We start from the raw sequence: 24905 nt of genomic DNA on the forward strand, positions 1-24905 counted from the left end.
ATTATGTTCATTTGCACAGCGTTCGACTGATAGACCTTTTCGAAGGCCTTATACGGGGCTCTTGTTCTTTTTAAAGACCTTGTAGAGCTTTCGGAACAAACCAAGGCCAATTTATGGACCGGACTGTTCGAGCCAGCTGGCAAAGCCAACAGAGGTTTGTCCAATGTTCTACAGCCGCAGGACCAATCTTTTAGAACACTGCGGACCACTTTGTGGAGTAATCATAGATGGGCACAAGGCCACTGTTATTTACAATATGAGCTGCAGTTCGATAACCAACTCTGCATTTACTATGTCCTATTGATGTTCTGTATGTCTCTACATTATGTATAAAGTATCCACTTTAGAACTAAAGCTAATATGATACAAAAAGTCAAAGATTTGGGCAGGATTCATCCTCATAACTGGCTTATGGGTATATCAATAATTATTTTATGTAGGATAAATCTACGATGGAGATGACATACTCTACATCAACTATTCTAGAATCAAATTCATAATCTATTAAATACTAGTGTAATGGAAAGTTTTCATGTGACATTTCCATCCCCTGGCTTTAACCAGGATCAGTAAAGCATTGCCTTCATTAAATGGATTTGTTCCAATGTTTGTTTCAAAGGCATTCGGAAATGACAAACAGTCACTATGTCCATTACCTGGCTAAGTTTTGGCATGCTCCCTACGCCTAGTCAGTCACTGGAGTCCCGACGTTTCTGCGTATTCATCAAGACCGTTTCAAGGTCTTTGGCATTGCCAGTGTTTCTGGGGGGTTCAGTGACCTGCGCTATGTTCCCTGTGCTCGCGGAAGTCCACCTTGAACCCTGTGTGCTGCTGCATGATGGGATTGATTGCTAATGAGGCTGCGGAGGCAATATTGCCATGATTGCCATGATTTTCCACACAGATTGCACCTGGGGGCTAGTTGAAAAGTTCACTCACTGGAATATGTTGTGCCGTCAACATGCCATCTGTGTTGACTTGACTGTTCATTTCATTGCAGCCACAAGGGATAGATCCAAGGGGAAAATGTGCCCTAATATAAATATGTTTTAAATGTTACTGTTTAACTAAGCCACTATTCCCAATTTGAAACTAAATTGGCATTACCAAAATGGCAGTCTCCAGTTAGAATTGGGCTCTTCCCCCAATTGAGAAATCACTCCTCTGACACAGACCTTCACGCTTGGCTGGCCTACGTCAGGAGGTTAATGCTCAACGTGCCTGTTGGCAACCGAGGCTGGAGTCTCCATTAGCCTCTAATAGTGTCATTTACTCCATGGGTTCATCACAGTGAATGGCTAAGGCTGGGCTTATATTACATAATGAGGGTCTTCTCTGGTGTGAGGCTCACCCTGTGAATAACAATTACGACGCTCAAGTATTATTAGGCCTACATAAAGGGGTTTATTGACTTGGGCATGCCCAGTCATGAATTGCAAGATTGAAAGTGCATCACCTATCGGTTAATCAAGGAGATCCATTTAATCTTGATCTCTTGGTTTAAAAAGCGTAACTGATCTTACTCATGAGCCTCCATTTCCACAAGCAGCAACATATGTTTAATCTTCTCTACAACATGTGGGACTAGAGGAATGTTTGTAAGTCTGTTAGGAAGCGAACTGAACCTGTTCAAATCAAACAATACTTTGAATTTCAAGTAACCCAAAACCTATAATGGTATGGTCTACAAGTCAAAAGGTTTACCAGACACCGAAAAGATTGGGGTATTCTTTCATTTTCAAGTTGTCTAGTGTGAAACCTTAAGTGAAACCACAAAATTGCCAATAGATAATGCAAAGTCATTGCATGTAACTTAATTCAAAGTGTTTATGCTCACAGTCATACTGCAATAAAACAAATTGGAACGCAACACAGGGAGAAAGGAGGGACAGAGACTGGGAGATAAATGGAAACTGACCGTAGGCTAAGTCTGCCGCGGAGTTCTGGTTTCGCGTGGTCGCCAGTACATCTGCTGTTGGGAGCAAAACAAAGCATTACTACCGAAAACAAAAGACGGCGTGAATTACAATACTGCTCACAAAGACATAAGAAAACAAATGAGTTTTTGCGGCAGCGTGACATGAAATGCAAGTAGGTTGGGCTGCTCTAGATATTTCCAAACTGTGACCCAATTGTGGATTCAAGTGTCATAAAATACTTTTTAGATGTGCCGTTTTCTCCCCAAATATACTTTTCTCTTCATATTCTTGTACTGTAGTCCACCTTATATAAATGTGCAGTGTAGCATATAAATGTGTATGCAGTATGTAACCTTGTTGATAGAACCTTCGTGTGTACCTTAAGAACATACCACTTAAATGTTAGCTGGCAGATTGACAGGTAGCAAATGAAACATTGCTACATCAATTAAATGCATAACAGATCAAACAAAAGGGGAGGAGGTATTTGTTATAACACCATGGTAGCCTGTGAAACCCATTCTTCCATGTACAGTGCATTCGGAATGTATTCAGACACCTTGACTTTTTCCACATTTTGTTACAGCCTTATTCTAAAATGGATTAAATTGTTTTTTTCCCCCCTCATCAATCCACACACAATACCCCATAATGACAAAGCAAAAACAGCTAATTTTTTTATGCAAATGTATCAGATAAAAAAAAAACGGAAATATAATTTACATTTACATTTTCGTCATTTAGCAGACGCTCTTATCCAGAGCGACTTACAAATTGGTACATTCACCTTATGATAGCCAGTGGGACAACCACTTTACAATATATACAGTGAGGGAAAAAAGTATTTGATCCCCTGCTGAGTTTGTACGTTTGCCCACTGACAAAGAAATGATCAGTCTATAATTTTAATGGTAGGTTTATTTGAACAGTGAGAGACAGAATAACAACAAAAAAATCCAGAAAAACACATGTCAAAAGTGTTATGAATTGATTTGCATTTCAATGAGGGAAATAAGTATTTGACCCCCTCTCAATCAGAAAGATTTCTGGCTCCCAGGTGTCTTTTATACAGGTAACGAGCTGAGGTTAGGAGCACACTCTTAAAGGGAGTGCTCCTAATCTCAGCTTGTTACCTGTATAAAAGACACCTGTCCACAGAAGCAATCAATCAATCAGATTCCAAACTCTCCACCATGGCCAAGACCAAAGAGCTCTCAAAGGATGTCAGGGACAAGATTGTAGACCTACACAAGGCTGGAATGGGCTACAAGACCATCGCCAAGCAGCTTGGTGAGAAGGTGACAACAGTTGGTGCGATTATTCGCAAATGGAAGAAACACAAAAGAACTGTCAATCTCCCTCGGCCTGGGGCTCCATGCAAGATCTCACCTCGTGGAGTTGCAATGATCATGAGAACGGTGAGGAATCAGCCCAGAACTACACGGGAGGATCTTGTCAATGATCTAAAGGCAGCTGGGACCATAGTCACCAAGAAAACAATTGGTAACACACTATGCCGTGAAGGACTGAAATCCTGCAGCGCCCGCAAGGTCCCCCCTGCTCAAGAAAGCACATATACATGCCCGTCTGAAGTTTGCCAATGAACATCTGAATGATTCAGAGGAGAACTGGGTGAAAGTGTTGTGGTCAGATGAAACCAAAATCAAGCTCTTTGGCATCAACTCAACTCGCCGTGTTTGGAGGAGGAGGAATGCTGCCTATGACCCCAAGAACACCATCCCCACCGTCAAACATGGAGGTGTAAACATTATGCTTTGGGGGTATTTTTCTGCTAAGGGGACAGGACAACTTCACCACATTAAAGGGACGATGGACGGGGCCATGTACCGTAAAATCTTGGGTGAGAACCTCCTTCCCTCAGCCAGGGCATTGAAAATGGGTTGTGGATGGGTATTCCAGCATGACAATGACCCAAAACACACGGCCAAGGCTACAAAGGAGTGGCTCAAGAAGAAGCACATTAAGGTCCTGGAGTGGCCTAGCCAGTCTCCAGACCTTAATCCCATAGACAATCTGTGGAGGGAGCTGAAGGTTCGAGTTGCCAAACGTCAGGCTCGAAACCTTAATGACTTGGAGAAGATCTGCAAAGAGGAGTGGGACAAAATCCCTCCTGAGATGTGTGCAAACCTGGTGGCCAACTACAAGAAATGTCTGACCTCTGTGATTGCCAACAAGGGTTTTGCCACCAAGTACTAAGTCATGTTTTGCAGAGGGGTCATACTTATTTCCCTCATTAAAATGCAAATCAATTTATACTTTTTTTTACATGCGCTTTTCTGGATTATTTTGTTGTTATTCTGTCTCTCACTGTTCAAATAAACCTACCATTAAAATTATAGACTGATCATTTCTTTGTCAGTGGGCAAACGTACAAAATCAGTAGGGGATCAAATACTTTTTTCCCCTCACTGTATATATATATATATATATATATATATATTTTTTTTTTTGGGGGGTTAAGGGGGGTAGAATAATTACTTTATCCTATCCCAGGTATTCCTTAAAGAGGTGGGGTTTCAAGTGTCTCCGGAAGGTGGTGAGTGACTACGCTGTCCTGGCGTCGTGAGGGAGCTTGTTCCACCATTGGGGTGCCAGAGCAGCAAACAGTTTTGACTGGGCTGAGCGGGAACTGTGCTTCCGCAGAGGTAGGGGGGCCAGCAGGCCAGAGGTGGATGAACGCAATGCCCTCGTTTGGGTGTAGGGACTGATCAGAGCCTGAAGGTACGGAGGTGCCGTTCCCCTCACAGCTCTGTAGGCAAGTACCATGGTCTTGTAGCAGATGCGAGCTTCAACTGGAAGCCAGTGGAGTGTGCGGAGGAGCGGGGTGACGTGAGAAAACTTGGGAAGGTTGAACACCAGACGGACTGCGGCGTTCTGGATGAGTTGTAGGGGTTTAATGGCACAGGCAGGGAGCCCAGCCAACAGCGAGTTGCACTAATCCAGACGGGAGATGACAAGTGCCTGGATTAGGACCTGTGCCGCTTCCTGTGTAAGGCAGAGTCGTACTCTGCGAATGTTGTAGAGCATGAACCTACAGGATCGGGTCACCTTTACATAAACATAAATATTCAGACCCTTTACTCAGTACTTTGTTGAAGCACCTTTGGCAGCGATTACAGCCTTGAGTCTTCTTGGGTATGATGCTACAAGCTTGGCACACCTGTATTTGGGGAGTTTCTCCCATTCTTCTCTGCAGATCCTCTCCAGCTCTGTCAGGTTGGATGGGGAGCGTTGCTGCACAGCTACTTTCAGGTCTCTCAAGAGATGTTAGATCGGTTTCAAGTCCGGGCGCTGGTTGTTCCACTCAAGGACATTCAGAGACTTGTCCCGAAGCCACTCCTGCGTTGTCTTGGCTGTGTTTTCATCAAGGATCTCTCTGTACTTTGCTCCGTTCATCTTTCCCTCGATCCTGACTAATCTCCCAGTCCCTGCCGCTGAAAAACATCCCCATAGCATGATGCTGCCACCACAATGCTTCACTGTAGGGATGGTGCCAGGTTTCCTCGAGACGTGATGCTTGGCGTTCAGGCCAAAGAGTTCAATCTTGGTTTCATCAGACCAGAGAATCTTGTTTCTCATGGTCTGAGAGTCCTTTAGGTGCCTTTTGGCAAACTCCAAGCGGGCTGTCATGTGCCTTTTACTGAGGAGTGGCTTCCTTCTGGCAACTCTACCATAAAGGCCTGATTGGTGGAGTGCTGCAGAGATGGTTGACCTTCTGAAAGGTTCTCCCATCTCCACAGAGGAACTCTGGAGCTCTGTCAGAGTGACCATCGGGTTCTTGGTCACCTCCCTGACCAACGCCCTTCTCCCCCCATTGCTGAGTTTGGCTGGGTGGCCAGCTCTAGGAAGAGTCTTGGTGGTTCCAAATGTCTTCCATTTAAGAATGATGGAGGCCACCGTGTTCTTGGGGACCTTCAATGCTGCATAAATGTTTTGGTACCCTTCCCCAGATCTGTGCCGACACAATCCTGTCTCGGAGCTCTACGGACAATTCCTTCGACCTAATGGCTTGGGTTTTGCTCTGACATGCACTGTCAACTGTGGAACCTTATATAGACAGGTGTGTGCCTTTCCAAATCATGTCCAATTAATTGAATTTACCACAGGTGGACTCCAATCAAGTTGTAGAAACATCTCAATGATGATCAATGGAAACAGGATCCACATGAACTCAATTTCGAGTCTCATATCAAAGGGTCTAAATAAGTTTATATTTTTATTATTTTTAATACATTTGCAAACATTTCTAAAAACCTGTTTTTGCTTTTTCATTATGGGGTATTGTGTGTAGATTGATGAAGATTATTATTTTTTGAATCAATTTTAGAATAAAGTTGTAACGTAACAAAATGTGGAAAAGGGGAAGGGTCTGAATTCTTTCCGAATGCACTGTACTTCCATGAAGGAATATACCCTCTTTTTACAGGGCTTATATTTAGATGATTGGCCTGCTATCAGCCTGTTGCTGATGATAGCTCACCATGGCAGTTCTCAGGGTGCAGTGAGTGGTCTCCCTCGATGTCCTGCTCAAAGCCAGCCCTGGAGAGAGAACGAGAGAACGAGAGTAAAAAAGGAGGTTCATCACAATTTCCTCTTTGCTGCCACAAGCTACCACCTACCCAACAGTAATTGGGACCTGGTCATTCACCCACAGATCGAAGCCCATTTAGAGCCATACAGAACTTGCCCAACCTGCCAGTCGTCGATGAGAGAATATTTTTCTTAGCCAGTACATTCACAACCTGAGAGACATCCTGCAAATGCCTATGACATCACCATCCACAGACAAGGTGGGTGAATCAGGAAAATGCCACGAATGGAGAGAACATCCAGTTTGCTGGCACCCTAACAAAGTTGGTCTGTTCTCCCCTTGTACGCTGTCCAAATTAGAAACCAGCGTCACGGCTGATAAAGGTCAGATGATAATCTTCCTATCAGGTGACAGGGGGAGCAGAAGTGGCCAGGACAGCCTGCATCAGTTAGGAGAAAAAGACAACAATGACTAAAGCCAAGGTCATAATCCAGACCCTATTCAAACAAAATATGTAGCCAGACCCAGTGTTTTGCCTGTGCATTTTCATTTTACATTTACGTCATTTAGCTGACGCTGTTATCCAGAGCGACTTACAATAGTGAGTGCAGACATTACTTTTTTTCGTACTAGTCCCCCGTGGGAATCAAACCCACAACCCTGGTGTTGCAAGCACCATGCTGTACCAACTGAGCTACATAGGACTACTATATTCCAGAACACTTTTGAGGGATGTGAAACACACAAGTGCAGGTCTAACTATTGGGGGCTTTATTTAGGGCCCTTCTCCCCTCCTACCCACGGAGGAGAAGAGGGGGTTTCAGTGTTCATTTTCATTAGGACTTTTCAATCAGTGCATGCCATTTGCACAGACATCCATCGATAGATTTAGATGCAGCGTGCCTATGAATGAGAGAAAGGTCCATACACAACCAGATACATTTAGAGAGTGGCTGGAAGCTAATGGAAAGTGGGGTTTGAATGCGGCACACAAGTGTCTATTATGAATATGAATAAATTGGATCCTACTTCTGACACCAACGGGCGCTCATTCACCCTCCAGCCCTTTCCGTCTCTGAGCTGCGGAGTGTTCATTTGTTTATTTTCGCTTTTTCGCTCCGCTCCACCTTTCTCGTTCACTCGCTCTCCATGTATCAATTTTCAGAAGTGTGGGATGCGTGAGCGAGAGAGTGCTATTCATTTCCCTCACTCAGACACTTTAAAGCTCTTCTATTTACTAGCAATGAATGAGGGGAAAGGAGACATAGATATGAAAAGACAAATTCTCAGAAATAGTCTCACTGATGTTGCATACTCGCAAACAATGAGCTACCAGAGATGCATACAGACATAGTGAGACTGATTTAAGTAGATATTTATTTATACAAATGCTTGCTAATTAAAAATCATAATATGCCATTTAGCAGACGCTTTTATCCAAAGTGACTTACAGTCATGCGTGCATAATTTTTTTTGTGTATGGGTGGTCCCGGGGTTCGAACCCACTACCTTGGCGTTACAAGCGCTGTGCTCTACCAGCTGAGCTACATATAAGTAAACAGTCACAGGTAGGTACACCCACTCACATCCACATACAGAGGATTCAGTTTAGGAGTAGGCCTAAATAGAGGTTTGAGTTTAGGAATACAAACAACATATTTTATACAGTGGCGGGCCAGGCTGCAGAGTTGTTTCGGGACTGGCAAAGCACTTCAGCTCCATTTAGTTTTTCGGCGGTTGCCTCACTTGGGAGCTCTTTGGAGCATTTTGCAAGATGGCCCGGTCTGCCAAAACGTCTGTCGCATTCACCTCTGGATCCACCCATTCGTCTCCAGGGAAACCACTGACTCGCTGCCACAACAACAAGGCCCATCTGCTGCTCATCTTAGGGAAGTGGCTGAACCACAGTGTCCTGGATAAGGTGTTTATAGAACATTTTCTGAGCCCTAAAAACTTTCCTTGTCCACTGAACTCTAAATCTCTAACCAAAACAGAGATATTTCACTGAGATTTATACTTTTGGAGGTGGAACTTCATGGAACTTGCAATAGTCTCTCAAAGTTCATGAATCCCCATCTTAAACCACCAATTCCTGTGCTCCTGGGATGAGGAATGTCATGAAACGTTTCCCTCCAAATTCCATAACTATATAGATTACAGTGTGTGCTATTGAATCCATGTCGATTACATTTAAAAGAGCAAAATTACTTTTTTCAGCATCTAAAAGATTCAATCAAGGCCTTCTACTGCGGACACAGCATGACAAATCGCGCTAAACCGCCAACCCTGGAAGCGCCACGTCGAAAGTCACAGGATGGAAACTCAATTCTGAAGCAGTTCAAACAGACCGACTGCTTTCCGCTATTCTCCTTGGTTCCACAATACTAAGACCTTTGCTTTTTTCCCCCTCGACACTCTGGGAGATTTAGGGGGATGTCACATATCAGCGAAAGAACGGCAGGCAAAAGAGTGGGAGAGGAGACAGGAGAGGGAGGAGAGTGATGGGGACCCACTTTGGCAGCTCGCCAACAGAGAGGTGTGAGAGTAGGTGTGAGCCACAACCTTGTTCTTTAGCACCACTTCACCAAAGGGGGAGAACTGCTAGGCCTCAGTGATCCTCAAACCTACTCATGCAGAGCCGCAGTACTGCTGGTTTTTGTCCCCGACTGCAGTGAAACACCGGATTCAGCTAATCAAAGCGTTGACAATTTGTTTGATTTGTTGAATCGGGTGTGATAGCACTAGGCCGGGACAGAAACCACGAGCAGGATGGGGAATCACTGCTAGGGAATGGGTGGGGTTGTGGAACAAAGTTAACTGGTGGCATGGCCAAGTGAATCACAGTAAGCCCTTACACAGCAGCCTTTTCCATAGCACTGGAGAGCAATGATCATGAGTCACAGTGTCAAATGACCCCTCTTCAGTTCATGAGAACTGATCGATGGCAACCCATCAGTTGTTCAGTCATTTCCTATGTTCCAGAGAATTGAAGAGACTCTTTTCATTTTCAGGAGGTCTGGGGGTGACTAATTTGTTTTATTCCTGAGAGATTGCAGAATCTGTCGGCTCATAAATAAATAAATGGACTCAAGCCATTGTGGGTCAAGTGGTTGATTGTTCCTTTCACTTAAAGTGCATTGCAAAAGTGGAAACTGGCCCAAAGCCAGCAGATATAAAGAAACAAATGGATGCATATTAGCATCCCAGAGTGTATAATTTGCTGGTATAAAGAAACGGACTAGCGGGAAAACTCATCTTTGAAGAGCGGTCCTCATCTGCAGTACAATGATGTCACTCACTCAATACATTCTTCCTTAATATGACTTCCAAAGAGTTTGAGATTTTATGGGGGCCAATACTGATGGCAGATATACGATCACGCTCTCAAACCTTTATTACCTTTCAGATTGATGCCTTTCAGCGCGACAGGAAGGAAAGTGACACTTACTTGAACCCTGGCGCCATGTTGGCACAGCTCCCAGTCCGGAGCCAGATGCAGTATGGGTCGCGGGAGGACAGACAACTCCTAGAAAATGACAAGGCAAGAGGTGGTTAAATCCCTCCTTGTTGTGCGGGCAATGGGCGCCCGACTGTGTCTACTTTGACACAGTGACAAGCCACACACACACACACACACACACACACACACACACATACTTGAGGCAAGGACACTGCTGCGGTCTAGTTGAGCGTGTTCTGTTGGGGCTATTCCCCATCTGGTGTCTGCAGAGCGAGACTGGCTGGTCTGTGTGTGAACACAGATAGGTGAATGTGTCTGACAGTGTCTGAGTGTGTGTTTTAGCTCATTCTCCAAGATGACAAGTATGCCTGTGAAAGACCTCAGAGGACAGGTGTGTGCATCTGTTTCGAAATCTTTATACGTGTGTGTGCCATGACTGCCAGCCTGGAGGAGTGAAGCCTGTTATCTTAGTGACAGGTGCCCCTCAGTCTCTCTCCCCCAGCCGGGGTGACACACTGACAGCCAGGACAACGGGGACTGAGTTGGAGCTCCGAGGGGGGAAGAAGGGAGAGGGGAGGGGGGGACTGTCATACACTCGCCTAGGGAAGGAGGAAGAGAGGGGGTTGTCTCCTTTGGATCTCTCACTTGTCAATCAGTGCTCTATGTTTACATGAGCCCCTGCCTCCCTCACGTCCCACCAGTAGGAGATTTTGCACATGGCCTCTCAAAAGGTATTGTAGGCTGACCCAGACTGTGTTCGTGTGCATGCGAGTGTGTGTCAGACTATGAAGGAGGCAGTGAGTTTTTTTGTTGGTGTTTGAATGTTGATAAATTCCAATGGCAGGATCAGTCAACTCTAATGATATTCTTGATGTGGTATTCTGTGCTGATGATATCCTGAAAAATTTCCCAAACATTTACAGGCTGTTAAAATATTGATTATACGGGCAATTAAGCGCCCATTTTTTATGTCTTGGTTGTTTGCCAAAATATGCAAACAGGCTCTTTTAGAAGCTGTGCCAAATACATTTGGACAATTTGGTAATTTCCTCATGGCTTCCCTGTTCTCTCTTGCTCAATTTTCTGACAAATGACTAGAACAAATATAAATATTTGTTGATACTGAAATCAATTGACCACAAATTGACATTTAAAGAGCTTGGTATACAGAGACTAAGTATTTGTTATAACACAACTGAGCAAACGATTTTGAACAGTGCAAAAGCACAAAAAAATGTCGGCCCCATTTTTTCCAGGTCAGGTGACGTAGTCAGGGAAAGCTCAGCCCTAACAATATTGTACAGTCGTGGTCAAAATTTTTGAGAATGACACAAGTATTGGTCTTCACAAAGTTTGCTGCTTCAGTGTTTTTAGATATTTTTGTCAGATGTTACTATGGTATACTGAAGTATAATTACAAGCATTCCATACGTGTCAAAGGCTTTTATTGACAATTACATTAAGTTTATGCAAAGAGTCAATATTTGCAGTGTTGACCCTTCTTTTTCTAGACCTCTGCAATCCGCCCTGGCATGCTGTCAATTAACTTCTGGGCCACATCCTGAATGATGGCAGCCCATTCTTGCATAATCAATGCTTGGAGTTTGTCAGAATCTGTGGGTTTTTGTTTGTCCACCTGCCTCTTGAGGATTGACCACAAGTTCTCAATGGGATTAAGGTCTGAGGAGTTTCCTGGCCATGGACCCAAAATGTCGATGTTTTGTTCCCCGAGCCACTTAGTTATCACTTTTGCCTTATGGCAAGGTGCTCCATCATGCTGGAAAAGGCATTGTTTGTCACCAAACTGTTCTTGGATGGTTGGGAGAAGTTGCTCTCGGATGATGTGTTGGTACCATTCTTTATTCATGGCTGTGTTCTTAGGCAAAATTGTGAGTGAGCCCACTCCCTTGGCTGAGAAGCAACCCCACACATGGTCTCAGGATGCTTTACTGTTGGCATGACACAGGACTGATGGTAGCGCTCGCCTTGTCTTCTCCGGACAAGCTTTTTTTCCCGGATGCCCCAAACAATCGGAAAGGGGATTCATCAGAGAAAATGACTTTACCCTAGTCCTCAGCAGTCCAATCCCTGTACCTTTTGTAGAATATCAGTCTGTCCCTGTTTTTCCTGAAGAGAAGTGGCTTCCTCGCTGCCCTTCTTGACACCAGGTCATCCTCCAAAAGTATTCACCTCACTGTGCGTGCAGATGCACTCACACCTGCCTGCTGCCATTCCTGAGCAAGCTCTGCACTGGTGGTGCCCCGATCCCGCAGCTGAATCAACTTTAGGAGATGGTCCTGGCGCTTGCTGGACTTTCTTGGGCGCCCTGAAGCCTTCTTCACAACAATTGAACCTCTCTCCTTGAAGTTCTTGATGATCCGATAAATGGTTGATTTAGGTGCAATCTTACTAGCAGCAATATCCTTGCCTGTGAAGCCCTTTTGTGCAAAGAAATGATGACGGCACGTGTTTCCTTGCAGGTAACCATGGTTAACAGAGGAGGAACAATGATTTCAAGCACCACCCTCCTTTTAAAGCTTCCAGTCTGTTATTCTAACTCAATCAGCACGACAGAGTGATCTCCAGCCTTGTCCTCGTCAACACTCTCACCTGTGTTAATGAGAGAATCACTGACATGATGTCAGCTGGTCCTTTTGTGGCAGGGCTGAAATGCAGTGGAAATGTTTTTTGGGGATTAAGTTCATTTTCATGGCAAAGAGGGACTTTGCAATTAATTGCAATTCATCTGATCACTCTTCATAACATTCTGGAGAATATGCAAATTGCCATCATAAAAACTAAGGCAGCAGACTTTGTGAAAATTAATATTTGTGTCATTCTCAAAACTTTTGACCACGACTGTATATCCTCCTATGTGTATTTTCACACAATTGTTTCCGCCTTGTTGTAACTCACTTTTTACAGGCGCCGTGCTCAGTGCAGCGGCTGAGTGGTACTCTGATGACACAGCTGGTGAAGGCCACAAACAAGGCATGATGGTCCTTATCCAGCTCCATTCCCAGAATCCTCCGGTCCTGCTGCCCCTGAATGTTACACCTGTGGGAAAACATGGTCGCATGACACGTGAGAACACTTACAGCACAACCATACTAAACGATCAGAGTTAGACTATAGACACGTGAAACACAGCACAACGAATCAGTCACAGATAGAAATGGGAGCCCCATTTAAAGGCTATCTCTGTAAGAAATGTTCATTTAGGAAGTTGATATACCATTTGAACCCCTAATATAGTGTGGAAAATACAATGACTCTGCCTGTGAACTACCTTAGTAAAGATTTTGACCATTTGGTGGGAGTAACAACATTATAATGTAGGTTACAGCTTTGAAGCAGGTACAGACATTCATTTTACTACGCCTGTGTAAATACGACCTATTCAAACGTGGTTACACACTCACTTAAGAGGGGTTATAGACTGACTTATAGAGGGTCTGTGCTCACATTGAGGGGTTATAGACATCTATGTCCTCCAGGAGCTGGGAGCCAAAGGAGGCATTAGGATGAGTGCTGGACAACACCTTCAGGACCCTGCCATCCTCCGAGCCCAGGAAGACCACAGTGCGGTCCTTAGACGGCCCGGCAGAGGTGTCCACCGCAATCTGAGTCAGCTTGTACCTGGAGAAGGGAAAAACACAGTTAGCGCGGATTGTACATCCGGAACTGGTAACCCATCAGCCATAATGGGTCAGTCATCCAGAACAAGTGAACCGCTATGACTGGCATTGAGACACAGGTCAACATAGGGTTAAAAATGAACCATTTTTCATCCCTTAAAAAAGCTATTTTTGTTCAGCCTTTTTTGTGCTTTTCCTGATTTTAACCCATGTGATTTTGTAATTTTCTGTGCACCAAAAAATGGAGTGGCGAGTACACTGAAATGGGGACGACAGAAGCGCCGCTGGGCTGAAAATTCACTTCTGCTTTAGGCTACTTTCTGGGCGAGATTTAGCACTTTCCCGAATGGCTTGTGTTGGTTGCCTAGCAGCATAACAGCTGTCAAGGAAGGTTTTGTACATGAACCATGATTGTCTCCAGAATGTTCTTATCTTCGTGTGTTTACATGTGCATATCTAACGCCAGTCATCTCAACTGGCTGCTAAAGAGTGAAGCATAACCACTGTCATTTTCAGTTTAATAATAATTATGCTATAAAATATTATTTCCTCAGGTTCATGAATGCAACACACTTGATGAGAACATCCTATGATTTAAACCCCATTTTATCTCCAATATTTCCATGACTTCACTAGGACTTCAGTCTCAGGATGTTTAGAGCAGTGTGAAATAACACGTTCCCCGTGCCCCCCTGGCTTCTGTTGTCATTTACCAGAGTATCACATCAGCTTTCTGTGGTGAGAAGCAGCAGGCAGTGCACCCAGGGGGTACGGCAGGCAGACTCAAACACCTCTGCACCGCCAGTAAATGTCAAGCTTTGTGGATGAAGCCACAGTCTCCGGTCAAATAGAGTAGCTAGGCTGAGGCAATTTCTGGGTTTAGTTTCTGAGCGAGAACTCCAGTTGCCTGGTTTGAGTAAAGTGTCTTTCATTGACTAATTTGATTTACTGTACATTGCACTAAAATATTGCTGCCATTTTCTATACTGCTGATATTGTATATTTGTCTATGTTGCCGTTTGTCCACACAAAGATAAATACAGTGAGGGAAAAAAGTATTTGATCCCCTGCTAATTTTGTACATTTGCCCACTGACAAAGACATGATCAGTCTATAATTTTAATGGTAGGTTTATTTGAACAGTGAGAGACAGAATAGCAACACAAAAATCCAGAAAAACGCATGTCAAAAATGTTATAAATTGATTTGCATTTTAATGAGGGAAATAAGTATTTGACCCCTCTGCAAAACATGACTTAGTACTTGGTGGCAAAACCCTTGTTGGCAATCACAGAGGTCAGACGTTTCTTGTAGTTGGCCACCAGGTTTGCACACATTTCAGGAGGGATTTTGTCCCACTCCTCTTTGCAGATCTTCTCCAAGTCATTAAGGTGGATCAAATACTTTTTTCCCCTCACTGTAGTTATATTGTATGGTATGGTACTGCCTTACAGCACCTGCTTGTGGTGCGGGTGAAGCAGGGCCGGTCGTTGACGGAGGGCACCGCCTCGTCCATCAGAGGGTAAGACTTGATGAAGGTCAGCGTGTCGTCGGGGAAGGTGGTGGACGACTTGTAGGCAGAGGCCGGGCCGTCACCGGCACAGGAACCAGGCCTGAAGTAGAAAGAAGAAAGAGATTCGAGAAATTAAATTTGGCAACTCTTATTCAAACAAAACACGGGTGTGCACTGTGTTAGCCTAGCTGGTCCCATATCTGTTGGTGCTGTATGGTCAACTCATAAGGTCGTTGTCATGCCTGGTCATATGTAGGCTAGTGTTTCCCACCTTCAGAGGGCAGTCTCATACCTGGGCTTGGGCACCTGTTCTTCTGGTACCGGGGTCCAGGCTGAGTCACTGGTCTTCTGCTCCTTAAACTTCCCATTGAAGGCCTTCTCGATGTCGTCCATGTAGAAGGCACACACGGCTGAGCCAGGGATACTGACGAGGGAGACAGACACAAAGAGCGTGTTAAAAAAAGAGCCTCATGAGATTGAGTTATTGAAAAGGTTGGTTGAAACATGGTTGGCTGGTCAAACAAGGTGAAACAAATGTTATCCGATTTCTATCTGGTGAGTGTAGAGCTCTGTATTATTTCAAATCAATATCAAGACGTTTGAGGTAAAACTAAAATGTTCCTGTGCCGCAAGTAAGGCGGTCCAGTGTGTGAGTGAATATCCTGTTTTTCCAGTTTAAGTGATGTTGCATATTCTTGCAGTGTAATACCCATTTCAGACAGAAGATGTGGTATATTACCTGTAAATCTGTATAAGGCAATGTTTCTATGACCCCCTTCTATGACCCCCCAGTGGGTAACTGGCAAATTAGGAGGGGTGGGGGATGTACTTAAACCATGGGGGTAGGGCTGGGCTATACTGTATATCAAATTAATTTGAATGTACAGTACCAGTCAAAGGTTTGGTCACACCTACTCATTCCACGGTTTTTCTTTATTTGTACTATTTTCTACATTGTAGAATAATAGTGAAGACATCAAAACTATGAAATAACACATATGGAATCATATAGTAACCAAAAAAGTGTTAAACAAATCTAAATAGATTTTAGATTCTTCAAAGTAGCCACCCTTTGCCTTGATGACAGCTTTGCACACTCTTGGCATTCTCTCAACCAGCTTCATGAGGTAGTCACCTGGAATGCATTTCAATTAACAGCTGTGCCTTCTTAAAAGTTAATTTGTGGAATTTCTTTCCTTCTTAATGCGTTTGAGCCAATCTGTTGTGTTGGTAGGGGTGGTATACAGAAGACAGCCCTATTTGGTAAAAGACCAAGTCCATATTATGGCAAGAACAGCTCAAATAAGCAAAGAGAAACGACAGTCCATTACTTTATGACATGAAGGTCAGTCAATACGGAAAATGTCAAGAACTTTGAAAGTTTCTTCAAGTGCAGTCACAAAAACCATCAAGCGCTATGATGATTTAGAAAAATAGTTAAAATAAAGAAAAACCCTTGAATGTGTAGGTGTGTCCAAACTTTTGACCGGTACTGTATGTTTTAGTGCGATGTTCCAAATGCCTCTAGGTTTTTAGTTTCGTTTTTATTAGCGTTCTGTCTTTTTGGTCTCGCCTCCTTCGCTCATTCTGTGCTGTGTGCACAGTGCACCTTCCCACTCGTACGCAGACACCAAACCCCTCCCCCTGCCACTCACTACAACAAAAGACAAAATATTACTTCTTCCTCTCTGACAACAATCAGTTTAAACTTGCTATTTGCATTTTAGGTTTGGTCCAACAGAATAGGTCACATGGACACCGAAACGCTTACAGACATTATTTTATTGTAATAGACGAGAACTTAACCATTCTAACGAACACCTTTTTATGTCTCAACTCCCAAAATGTAAAACAGATAAGACCCTACTAAAACGAGAGTATCAATGAACTTGATTGTGGAAAATGTATGCTCAGTTTCTGTTGTGCGCGGCATTGCAGTACCATGTACCGCTAGTAGCATTTTAGCAACAGACTTATGTGCTAGCTTTCTAGTCTGTGTTCTATAAATGTGCAATGAGCATAGAAATACACATTTATATAAGGAATTGGCTACTCTCATTCTGAGAAATAAGCATCTTATACAGGTAGGCCACTTGATTTCAATATCTAAACAATGTGAACAGTTCAAACAGTTGGAGATGGACAGGAGGGTGTATACATAACAGTTCAACTGTTCTACCTTGTTAGCAAGCAAATAGATACAAGTTGGCTAAACTTCAAATATAAAGATTAACTGGCTACTCACTAGCTCGTGGGCTTGTGCTTGAGAGATTGCTTATGAGACCTGTGTTCATTTTCTATAATGCCTGCTACAAGAAGTTGGTCATTATTAGTGGATGTGAATTGTGTATGGTTCTGGTAAAATTTGTAACAAAAAGGGCATTTTCGTAGACAGACTTGAAAGCCAGATCAGTGATTATTGCAAACAAAAGCAGGTTAAACTATTTTGATAAAATAATGTAATTCCTAGTGGGTCTTATGGTTGTGGAAGGCTTATATTTAGCCTAGGTATAATTTTACAAGCCCTGAATCATTAGATTATTCCTGACTGTTTGAAATGCAGTGTATTGACCTTTTTTTGTGCAACAAAGCTTATTTAGAGAAAATCTAATATATATATGATTTTTAGGCCATATCGCCCAGACCTATATGGGGGCTGTTTGCATTTCAAATTAGGGAAGTGTTGAACAATGGAATTGTTAATGAATTTACCTGCAAAAAAGAGAACTATTCACACATAGTTGGAAATGCAGGAATCATGACAAGGTCTTCAGGTGGATTTTAATTGTCCATGTTTTTTACTCCCTACCTCTTTCAGATATACAAAGAAGCAGATAAAACGAAGCAGGCATGGTAAAATCATAGGAACTTTGTCTGTGTATGAAAGGGGTATAAGAAATGTATGGATATTGGCTTTGATGGAATAGTGCCCAGTCATTTGCCACTACTTTCTTGACCGCTAGGCTAACCTGTTAGCTTGCGTAGTGAACACTCCCACCACCGCGGGGCGCTGGTTGATTTGTAGCACGTTGGTAAGCGACTGCAGCACATCGAAGTAGAAGAAGGAGTCACCGGGCACCGAGCAGTTGAGCCGCGCCTTCAGGAAGGAAGTCCAGTAGCGCTCCAGCACCCGAGGAGAGCCGCCGTTGTCGTTCTTACACACCCGCGCCACGCGAGAGAACACCACCTTGGAGCCAAACCAGAAAATAATATAATAGAATAGAATAGTGCTTTATTATCCTTGCCGCTCTTCTCCTGACCCCCTGAGACAACAAACACGACTTAATAGGCTTGAAGCAGCACAGGGTCAGCCACAGTGCTGGCTGTCTGGGGTTAATAAGAGCCTTGCTTTTCAACTTCTCGATACTTGCTTCACCTGGGACTTCAAATCAGCAACCCTCTGGTTGCAGTTCCACCTATCTAACCTCCAAACCAACCCCCACAAATGGATGTTATTTCCCATTCATAATAGCTCAGTGGTTCCGGGACATAAGGATGCAGACCTGTCCTTATAGCTCATATCCAACATCCAACCATAGTGGTGCTTTCATCTTTTCACAATAAATCGATCACCCATCTCAACTAGTCATGATACATATGATAAGAGTACATAGAACATCTGTTTTGTTTTTGTATTTTACCCCCTTTTTCTCCCCAATTTCGATCTTGTCTCATCGCTGCAACTCCCCAAAGCGCTCAGGAGGCGAAGGTCGAGTCATGCGTTCTCCGAAACATGTCCCGCCTAACCGCGCTTCTTAACACCAGCCCGCTTAACCTGGAAGCCAGCCGCACCAATGTGTCGGAGGAAACACCGTTCAACTGATGACTGAGGTCAGCCTGCTGGCGCCCGGCCCACCACAAGGAGTTGCTAGAGCGCGATGAGGCAAGTAAAGCCCCCCGGCCAAACCCTCCCCTAACCCGGACTACGCTGGGCCAATTGTGCACCGCCCTATGGGACTCCCGTTTACGGCCGGTTGTGATACCTCTAGCACTGCGATGCAGTGCCTTAGACCGCTGCGCCACTCGGGAGGCCCTAGGATTTTCATTTTTGAAGAGAAAAAAAAAGATCACCAGGAATTCAGCTAAAATTTTGATCAATTTAGGAAATTTGTTCCCAAGTATTCCCACAAATAAAAAAAGAGACATGTGATCGTGTCTCAATGTAATCAAGGTTTGAAATGATAGTTATTTTCTTTTGGGGCTTAGTTGTGGTCAATTTGCAGAGTACAAATTATTATAATTATGTTCCATCCACTCACCCCTGTCATACATCAATCTGGGGTTCTATCAGTGACACCCTCTTACCTTGCCCAGGGTGGTGTACTCCACTGCAATCTCACTGAGGAAGAAGTACACATAATTCCCATACTCGATCGCATGGTGGAAATGGGGCTCTGGGGAGGCAAGGAGACACACACAGGAGAAAAGTGAGAGTTGAGATTGAATTAAAGTCATTATGGTGAGTCATAATTTTATGGGGTGTATCTGTATCTACCAGAGATGGAGTCACTGCTGTTCAGGCATTTGCTCCAACCATAACACCTGATTCTACTAATTAAGGACTTGATGACACATTTATTAGTTGAATCGGGTGTCTCGGTACTGGGCTGAAAGAGCTACACATCCCCAACCAGGACACTGATAGACACAAAAGTCATATGACCAACCTCGGAGCCACTTGGAGTCGTACTTGACAGTCCGCAGGACGGGGCTGTCGTCGCCAAGACTACGGTAGATGACAGCGTCGCTGGCCAAGAAATCGGTCATGGTGGCAGAGTAGAAATCACCGCCTGAAAAATAAAGTAAATATAGAAAATATAGTAATTAATAAGTAAGATAGTATAGTAGTAATACAGCAAGTCATAGTAAGATAATATCATTAATATGGTTAAGCTTTATATAAAGAGAAGTTAATGTCATATCTATTTACCAATTCATATGAAACACATCTTAAATAATGCTATAAAAATGCTCAACTGATCAAGCTAATATTTATTATAAGCTAGGTACAGACTTTTATGACTAATAGATTTAGCCATAAGACTTCCATCTAGACCTGCCTAAAAGCTCTTACATTCAGCCTTTGGAATACATTTTATTGCTAATGGACTATGGGCAGAACAATTTACATTTCAAATTCTACATTTACAAATTGAGCCACTCACCAGCAAAGAGGCCGAGGTTGGATTGGCCCGACTCGAAGGGACAGCGCGCCTGACCCACCACCTCTTCGCCAACCTGCTCCAGGGTGGTCATCTGTGGGAACGAGAGGAGACTGTTAGTTCTCTGTCACCATTATGGCTCTGGGCATGGACTGAAACCAGCACTGCACGAACCCCTTAACCCCTATACCTCCGCTGCAACATTAGCTGAATTGCTAACACAGCCATTCCTATTGCTAGCACGGCTGTGGACGTTTAGCCCCTCGCTAGCGCTCATAAATTACCTGGCTGCCTCTCCAGTCCCTCTTGGGACAATCTCCTATTTGTGGCTAAGCAGGAGTTGGACTCCCTGCTCCCACACAGATTCACACACACACACACACACACACACGAGTGCTAGGAAAAACAAAACAACATCTGTCTGGTTGGCTTCACCTCACTCTGCCTTCAATGAGCTCCAATTACTTGTCGTTTCTAATGCTAAATGACAAGTCATCTTTCTTGCCTTTTCAACATAACTTCACACTATTGTATGTATGCAAATTGTATTGGTAATTGTATTGAATGTGAAAAACAGGTGAATTTGCAATGTCATATGGACTTTTATTCAATTTTGAGTCATGAGTGAACAAACCGACTGCTCTGGAAGCAATTATACCTTGTCAATGCAAGAGGATTGAACACACAAAAGGCTTAGCACTCAAGAGTGAATAAAGACTGAAATTGTGGCATTGTGATAATGACTAGCTCGTTGTCTCTGCATGTCCGCCAATCAGCAATCACAGCTTTCTAATTGGGGTGACATTAACAAATGTAAAATCATGGCTCTCTCGAATCTAAAGGTTTAATGAAAGAAATGAACAGCACACATCAACACCTAGACTCACACACACGCATATACCTTGTAGTTGCGGCAGGTGGGGTTGAAGGCATTAGTGCCGCAAGCAAACAGGGTCTCATCGTTCCGCGGTACCAGCACTTTGACATAGTTGTAGCACTCATCCTGGAAAAACACACAGGCTCATTCAGTATCATTGGGAACTCATGCACTATAGATACAGTTGGAATAAGAACAGGCGGCCATATTAAAATAGCACTGATGCATTACTAGATATCACAAGAGCATTACGGAGCCTTTGAATTACGTTACAGGGTGCACTTATGTTGCTAGGGAGAGTCGATTCTACCATTGAAGAACATATGTAAGTCTCTGTTGTTGTTTTTATCGCACTTCTTTGCTTTATCTTGGCCAGGTCGCAGTTGTAAATGAGAACTTGTTCTCAACTGGCTTACCTGGTTAAATAAAGGTGAAATAAAATAAAAAATAAAAAAATAAAAAAATAAAGCGGTAGCTAGTGTGTTCTCTCCTGACCTTAAAGTAGACACACATAGAACATGGTGTAGATAGACACTCACACTGTTTTTACCCCTCACGGTACACTTGGCCACATCCTTGGACCTCCATGTCAGCTTCTGCAATACATGAAAGGGGGGAAACAGAATATGACACCACACCATGCTCTAGACCAGGGGTGTCGAACTCATTTTGCCCCGGGGGCCGCATTCGGTCTTCAATAAGGTCTGGAGGGCCCCATTGAAAATTGGTTATACTTCCTCGCCGTCAATTTGCAAAAAATAGTCCTTTATTGTATGAATGTAGGTCCATTATCATTTCTACACAGTTTTGATTAGATTTTAGTCATTTTAAAGTATTAAAAAATATATATACACTGCTCAAAAAAATAAAGGGAACACTTAAACAACACAATGTAACTCCAAAGTCAATCACACTTCCGTGAAATCAAACTGTCCACTTAGGAAGCAACACTGATTGACAATAAATTTCACATGCTGTTGTGCAAATGGAATAGACAACAGGTGGAAATTATAGGCAATTAGCAAGACACCCCCAATAAAGGACTGGTTTTACAGGTGGTGACCACAGACCGCTTCTCAGTTCCTATGCTTCCTGGCTGATGTTTTGGTCAATTTTGAATGCTGGCGGTGCTTTCACTCTAGTGGTAGCATGAGACGGAGTCTACAACCCACACAAGTGGCTCAGGTAGTGCAGCTCATCCAGGATGGCACATCAATGCGAGCTGTGGCAAGAAGGTTTGCTGTGTCTGTCAGCGTAGTGTCCAGAGCATGGAGGCGCAACCAGGAGACAGGCCAGTACATCAGGAGACGTGGAGGAGGTCGTAGGAGGGCAACAACCCAGCAGCAGGACTGCTACCTCCACCTTTGTGCAAGGAGGAGCAGGAGGAGCACTGCCAGAGCCCTGCAAAATGACCTCCAGCAGGCCACAAATGTGCATGTGTCTGCTCAAACGGTCAGAAACAGACTCCATGAGGGTGGTATGAGGGCCCGACGTCCACAGGTGGGGGTTGTGCTTACAGCCCAACACCGTGCAGGACGTTTGGCATTTGCCAGAGAAGACCAAGATTGGCAAATTCGCCACTGGCGCCCTGTGCTCTTCACAGATGAAAGCAGGTTCACACTGAGCACATGTGACAGACGTGACAGAGTCTGGAGACGCTGTGGAGAACGTTCTGCTGCCTGCAACATCCTCCAGCATGACCGGTTTGGCGGTGGGTCAGTCATGGTGTGGGGTGGCATTTCTTTGGGGGGCCGCACAGCCCTCCATGTGCTCGCCAGAGGTAGCCTGACTGCCATTAGGTACCGAGATGAGATCCTCAGACCCCTTGTGAGACCATATGCTGGTGCGGTTGGCCCTGGGTTCCTCCTAATGCAAGACAATGCTAGACCTCATGTGGCTGGAGTGTGTCAGCAGTTCCTGCAAGAGGAAGGCATTGATGCTATGGACTGGCCCGCCCGTTCCCCAGACCTGAATCCAATTGAGCATATCTGGGACATCATGTCTCGCTCCATCCACCAACGCCACGTTGCACCACAGACTGTCCAGGAGTTGGCGGATGCTTTAGTCCAGGTCTGGGAGGAGATCCGCCACCTCATCAGGAGCATGCCCAGGCGTTGTAGGGAGGTCATACAGGCACGTGGAGGCCACACACACTACTGAGCCTCATTTTGACTTGTTTTAAGGACATTACATCAAAGTTGGATCAGCCTGGTTTTCCACTTTAATTTTGAGGGTGACTCCAAATCCAGACCTCCATGGGTCGATAAATTTGATTTCCATTGATAATTTGTGTGATTTTGTTGTCAGCACATTCAACTATGTAAAGAAAAAAGTAATTAATAAGATTATTTCATTCAATCAGATCTAGGATGTGTTATTTTAGTGTTCCCTTTATTTTTTTGAGCAGTATATATATATATACACATACACAGTGAGTGAAAAAAGTATTTGATCCCCTGCTGATTTTGTACGTTTGCCCACTGACAAAGACATGATCAGTCTATAATTTTAATGGTAGGTGTATTTGAACAGTGAGAGACAGAATAACAACAAAATAGAAAGATTTCTGGCTCCCAGGTGTCTTTTATACAGGTAACGAGCTGAGCTGAGAAGAGAAGAGAAGAGAAGAGAAGAGAAGAGAAGAGAAGAGAAGAGAAGAGAAGAGAAGAGAAGAGAAGAGAAGAGAAGAGAAGAGAAGAGAAGAGAAGAGAAGAGAAGAGAAGAGAAGAGAAGAGAAGAGAAGAGAAGAGAAGAGAAGAGAAGAGAAGAGAAGAGAAGAGAAGAGAAGAGAAGAGAAGAGAAGAGAAGAGAAGAGAAGAGAAGAGAAGAGAAGAGAAGAGAAGAGAAGAGAAGAGAAGAGAAGAGAAGAGAAGAGAAGAGAAGAGAAGAGAAGAGAAGAGAAGAGAAGAGAAGAGAAGAGAGAAGAGAAGAGAAGAGAAGAGAAGAGAAGAGAAGAGAAGAGAAGAGAAGAGAAGAGAAGAGAAGAGAAGAGAAGAGAAGAGAAGAGAAGAGAAGAGAAGAGAAGAGAAGAGAAGAGAAGAGAAGAGAAGAGAAGAGAAGAGAAGAGAAGAGAAGAGAAGAGAAGAGAAGAGAAGAGAAGAGAAGAGAAGAGAAGAGAAGAGAAGAGAAGAGAAGAGAAGAGAAGAGAAGAGAAGAGAAGAGAAGAGAAGAGAAGAGAAGAGAAGAGAAGAGAAGAGAAGAGAAGAGAAGAGAAGAGAAGAGAAGAGAAGAGAAGAGAGAGAGAGAGAGAGAGAGAGAGAGAGAGAGAGAGAGAGAGAGAGAGAGAGAGAGAGAGAGAGACATACATACATACATACATACAGTACCAGTCAAATGTTTGGACACACCTACTCATTCAAGGGTTTTTCTTTATTTTTTAAAAACAATTTTCTACATTGTAGAATTATAGTGAAGACATCAAAACTATGAAATAACACATATGGAATCATGTAGTAACCCAAAAAGTGTTAAACAAATCAAACTAGATTTTAGATTCTTCAAATAGCCACCCTTTGCCTTGATGACAGCTTTGCACACTCTTGGCATTCTCTCAACCAGCTTCACCTGGAATGCTTTTCCAACAGTCTTGAAGGAGTTCCCACATATGCTGAGCACTTGCTGGCTGTTTTTCCTTCACTCTGCGGTCCGACTCATCCCAAACCATCTCAATTTGGTTGAGGTCAGGGGATTATGGAGTTCAGGTCATCTGATACAGCACTCCATCACTCTCCTTCTAAATTCTAAATAAAATCACAGACAGTGTCATAGCAAAGCACCCCCACAC

At 43.8% G+C, this 24905-nt stretch overlaps 1 protein-coding gene across 3 annotated transcripts in view; it reads right to left on the minus strand.

The window, feature by feature from the left end:
• LOC121572004 (semaphorin-6D-like) overlaps window positions 1-24905 on the minus strand; it is a 124788-nt gene that overhangs the window by 12600 nt on the left and 87283 nt on the right. For all 3 annotated transcript variants that reach the window (XM_041883849.2, XM_041883847.2, XM_041883848.2), the window contains 13 exons: window positions 21661-21717; window positions 21146-21247; window positions 20248-20338; window positions 19750-19872; window positions 19388-19476; window positions 18052-18269; window positions 15375-15506; window positions 15027-15182; window positions 13397-13570; window positions 12848-12988; window positions 9920-9997; window positions 6421-6479; window positions 1919-1972 (listed from right to left, as the gene is read on the minus strand). In XM_041883849.2, the coding sequence (XP_041739783.2) occupies window positions 1919-1972; window positions 6421-6479; window positions 9920-9997; window positions 12848-12988; window positions 13397-13570; window positions 15027-15182; window positions 15375-15506; window positions 18052-18269; window positions 19388-19476; window positions 19750-19872; window positions 20248-20338; window positions 21146-21247; window positions 21661-21717 (1474 nt within the window). The remainder of the gene's footprint in view (window positions 1-1918; window positions 1973-6420; window positions 6480-9919; window positions 9998-12847; window positions 12989-13396; window positions 13571-15026; window positions 15183-15374; window positions 15507-18051; window positions 18270-19387; window positions 19477-19749; window positions 19873-20247; window positions 20339-21145; window positions 21248-21660; window positions 21718-24905) is intronic.

This window comes from Coregonus clupeaformis, chromosome 8 (genome assembly GCF_020615455.1).
Source record: "Coregonus clupeaformis isolate EN_2021a chromosome 8, ASM2061545v1, whole genome shotgun sequence".
Lineage (NCBI taxonomy): Eukaryota > Metazoa > Chordata > Actinopteri > Salmoniformes > Salmonidae > Coregonus > Coregonus clupeaformis.